Source organism: Aricia agestis, chromosome 1 (genome assembly GCF_905147365.1).
Source record: "Aricia agestis chromosome 1, ilAriAges1.1, whole genome shotgun sequence".
In the NCBI taxonomy this organism is placed as follows: domain Eukaryota; kingdom Metazoa; phylum Arthropoda; class Insecta; order Lepidoptera; family Lycaenidae; genus Aricia; species Aricia agestis.
In genome coordinates this window covers 17,347,122-17,351,808 of record NC_056406.1, presented here as the reverse complement: position 1 = coordinate 17,351,808, position 4,687 = coordinate 17,347,122, and the positions used below count along the sequence as shown (strand labels likewise).

Below are 4,687 nucleotides of genomic sequence, written 5' to 3'. Positions count from 1 at the left end.
GACTTTCACAATTTTTCCGTCCAATCTGTATTGATAATAATAATTAAGTTTATTTACGTAAAAAAAAATTACTGCCACAGAGCATTTTTTACCTTTTGTAATATAAGACTACTAGTTCAATAAAGAAATATTTTAATATGAATAAAATTGTTTTATTATTACCTACTTACTCACTTTCTAGTTGCTGTCATTGACACTCGAGAAGATCAACCTCCACTCGTTTAAAACCCAAATGTCAGCAAATTTTGATGACTAATGACTTTTTAGATCTTAAGTACTATCAGAGAAGTTGATTCCTATGCAAATCGGGGACCTAAGTAGTTTGGTTGCGTTACGTCAAACCCAGCTGACAGATCACAATTAACATTGAATTGACATATTCGACCAAATAACGTTGGTCTGGCAATTGCATAGGGCCATTTTTAAAAGAAGAAGAAGAATCAACTTCCTCGATGGTACATTAAAATGATTATCCAACGGGAACACTTTGGGAGTTACTGCTATAGACTAACCTCTAATTGCATTGAGCAAAAACATTACAATGAGTTTGCTATGACTGTACTCGTTTGGGCACTGACTCATCAAATATTCCAATGTCATTGCTTATCCTGGAACTGAGTAAGGTGAAACCCGCTAATGGTTGGTCCCATTCCGTCAGGTATGTTTCAAATTAGCTTGTCAGAGAAGCTCATTTCCCAAGACTAGATGGACTATGTTTTGAGAATGCCATAATATTACATATTGCACACTGATCCTACTTTTTATTTTGATGCTCTAGATAGAGTAACTCGGGTTTCCAAGTTAATATTTATAGAATAACAATAAAAAATTTAGAAATTAAAAATAAGCATACCTTTATTAGTTTTCTAAAAATGTTACAAAGTCGGTAAGTTTGAACAGTTGATCTTCACTTGATGTTTGCAGTGGGGCTGGAAGGGATTTTGGTGTTGGTTGTAGGGTAACTCCATCCTCATTTAAGGTCCACTTGAGATCTCTTGTAATTTGAAGTACTGCATCTTTATTTAACCCAGTCATGAGGACAACAGTGTCTAGAGAAATTGAGCTGTATGATCGTCCAATAAGATTGAAGACAGAGGCACGAACTTTCTCTGAAATAAATTATGCACTCATTACTACAATTTCTGTCACATTTGTAAATGATGTATTTCACATGTGAATGGACCACCTCAATGTTACATGTGTGATGTGAACCATACTGGACAAGAGTGGTCACATACACAATAAAAATTAAGACTTATTAGCCTTTGCCAAAAGATTTTTTTTAAATTAAATAAGGGGGCAAACGAGCAAACGGGTCACCTGATGGTAAGCAACTACCGTCGCCCATGGACACTCACAACATCAGAAGAGCTGCAGGTGCGTTGCCGGCCTTTTAAGAGGGAATACGCTCTTTTCTTGAAGGTTTGCAGGACGTATAGGTCCGGAAATACTGCTGGTGACAGTTCGTTCCAGAGTTTTACAGTGCGCGGCAGAAAGTTACGCGAAAAACGCACTGTGGAAGACTGCCACTCATCAAGGTGCTGAGGATGGTATGTTTTTCGCGTGGGACGATAGCGAAAAGTTACAGGTGGTATGATTCCGAACAATTCCTCAGAGCACTCCCTGTGATACAACCAATAGAGGATGCAGAGTGAAGCTACATCTCGGCGTAATTCCAAGGGGTCCAAGCTGTTTGAAACACTATGGCAGTCAACAATTCGAGCGGCCTTTCGTTGGATACGATCTAGAGGGAGCAGTTGGTATTTTGGCGCCCCTGCCCAGAGATGAGAACAATATTCCATATGAGGCCGAACCTGCGCCTTGTAAAGTTGTAGGCGTTGTTCCGGACTGAAGTACTGTCTCACTCTGTTAAGAACACCAAGCTTCTTCGAGGCTAATTTGGCCTTACCCTCTAGATGATATCGGAACTGGACTTCGCTCGATATGTTGACGCCAAGTATCTCAATGCTAAGGGAGATGATTAAAGATGTGCCCTCGAAACGAGGATATACGACCATTGGTTACTTTTTAGTGGTGAACGCGCAGACTTGTGTCTTGGCAGGGTTGAATTGGACCAAGTTACGTCTACTCCATTCAGAGACCTTCTCCAATGAATTCTCCACCTTAGACACAAGTTCGTTTCGACTCTCAGTGACATTTTGCCGAGAAATATTAGGGGAGCCGGAATATACAGCATCACCTGTACCATCATCCGCATAGCAATGAATGCCGTTGGTTTGTAACATGTCATTGATATGCAGTATGAATAGAGTAGGCGATAGCACACAGCCCTGAGGGACACTAGCATCAACAGACTGAGTTTCCGAGCATTCGCCGTCAACTACGACCTTTATGCTTCTGTCTGCTAAGAAACTAGTGACCCACTTACATAATTTCTCGGGCAGCCCTTATGATGGAAGCTTTGATAGCAGCGCTTTATGCCAAACCCGATCAAAGGCCTTCGCAATGTCCAAACTAACAGCCAATGCCTCTCCCTTTGACTCAATTGCCTGAGCCCAACGATGAGTCAGGTATACCAAGAGATCACCAGCGGAGCGACCCTTACGGAACCCAGATTGTTTGTCGCTTAGTAATCCCTGGCTGTCCAAGTATCGAAGATGCTGGCTATTGATAATGGATTCCATTATCTTCGAGAAGAGAGAGGTTATAGCAATTGGTCTGTAGTTGGAAGGATTGGAGCAATCACCTTTTTTGGGGATCGGGTGCACCAAGGCTGTCTTCCAGGAAGCCGGAACAATGCCAGTTGCATAGGAGAGCCGAAAAAGACGCGTCAAGACCGGAGTTAACTCTGAAGCACACTTTTTCAACACAATAGGCGGGATTCCGTCAGGCCCACTCGACTCTTGGATATCAAGGCAACGGAGGGCTTTTCGCACTAAGCGCTGATGAAACCGAATATCCGACATGATGCTCGTGCATCGCGGTATGGTCGGCGGTTTCTGCCCCCCGTCATCCAGGGTCGAGTTTGACGCAAAGAGCTTGGCCAGAAGATCGGCTTTGTCTTTTGCGTCCTGGGCCAACGATTCATTTCCTACGTGTAGGGATGGTAGGGTTGGCTTGCAGGAATTTTCTTCAATAGCTTTGGCCAGAGACCAGAATGCACAGGTTCCCGAGGGGAGGCGCTCAAGTCTCTTGCCAATTCTATTGACGTGCTGTTGCTTTGCCCGAGTAATCTCTTTCTTGAGGGACCTAGAGGCAAGGTTGTACTCCTTTTTAAACTGAGGGTCATATTATATACTTGATGATGGTGATTAATGATTATGATGTGATACATTATATTATATTGTGATAAAAAATCCAAATGCAAGTAATACCTTCAAGTGCTTCTATAATGGGTGCCACAGGCTCTGTCCAGTTATATCCCTTCAAAGCTTGGTATGTTCCAGGAAAATCCTTCTTCCATAGTTTTTGTCCAATAGCCCATATTGCTGCTATTTCTGGATTGCTAGTTGACACATTCTGAGGTATTCTTTTCCATAAAAATTTTGCATCACACCTGTAAATAAATATTATACATTGAAATAATAATTATAAAAAAAACTATAAAAATGGGGCAAAGGTCATCCTTTGCCCCATTTTTATAGTTTTTTTATCAGCGGCCATCCACTATCGACATAGATACCTGAGTATGAAACCGCCATAGACCACGCGCGCACTTGGCAACCAAGCGGCCACACCATACTTTCAGTGGCCGCTAGTGCGCTATTGCCTATTGGGCTATGTGTCCATTGTGTATTGTGACTAAAACGTTAGTTACATTTCTGCTTGAATTACTTAAATTGCTTAAGATAATGTATTCAATAATACGTAACCCTTCGTGCACCACGTGGATAAAAGTTACACCGCGCACCACGTGGGGTTTGTCAAACCCCAGGACTTATCTGGGCAAGGAATACGTAATTTGTATTTATTATTTTATTTTATTTCAAATAACAATTTTTTGTCTTTTCAATTGTAATATAAAACGATATTATATATAACGATATGTTTCATAACATTGACAGTAAATAAATTATTTTAAACATAAAAGACCAAATAGTGTGTTCATGTTATTCTCAGAACAAACATGTCTAAAAATATATTAGGTATGTACTCACAAATCATTTTGATAAAGATATATTGCTAGCAGCTGCGCATAAACAGTTGGAGATGGGATGCCATTTGGTGCCTGAAAAATGATAAACAAGCTCTCTTGATCATCTTTTTATATTCAACAATAGTATTTATTTCTGATGTAAGTTCTGTCGAGTGTTCTACGAGTATTTTATTGGGTATTAGCTATGTTTATTGTCTGACCATGAGTGTAAGTAACCTTTATACATAATACTGATTCGATTTAGTTAGAATTAATTAAACAGTTAAGTTTAATTCTAACTAAATCCCATTGTATTATTAAGTTAAAGCCTATACCTTAGTTCTAAGTAAGTATATTTACCTCTAGCTCTTGTTTCTCTAAATCCGCACAAAATTGATCATAGTTGGGAATCATTTTTGTGCTTTTGTACTGCAAGTACTGCAGAAGACAGAAGTAGATGTAGACCAGTTTATAATATTATTTCTAGCCACAAATGTAGCATTTGTAGCTTTTATGAAATGTGTACGATTTTAGAAATAATGTTAGAAATTCAAAATAAATGATCAAGAGGCACAACAATCGAAACTTTTT

The 4,687-nt window shown here is 39.7% G+C and overlaps 1 protein-coding gene across 1 annotated transcript; it reads right to left on the bottom strand.

Moving 5' to 3' along the window:
* Positions 1-837: 837 nt before the first annotated feature.
* LOC121731294 (COP9 signalosome complex subunit 8) lies at positions 838-4,687 on the bottom strand. The gene is made up of 4 exons (XM_042120667.1): positions 4,457-4,687; positions 4,119-4,189; positions 3,336-3,517; positions 838-1,109 (listed from the first exon to the last, which is right to left on the bottom strand). The coding sequence occupies exons 1-4, from the start codon at positions 4,508-4,510 to the stop codon at positions 859-861; spliced, it is 558 nt and encodes a 185-aa protein (XP_041976601.1). The 5' UTR covers positions 4,511-4,687; the 3' UTR covers positions 838-858.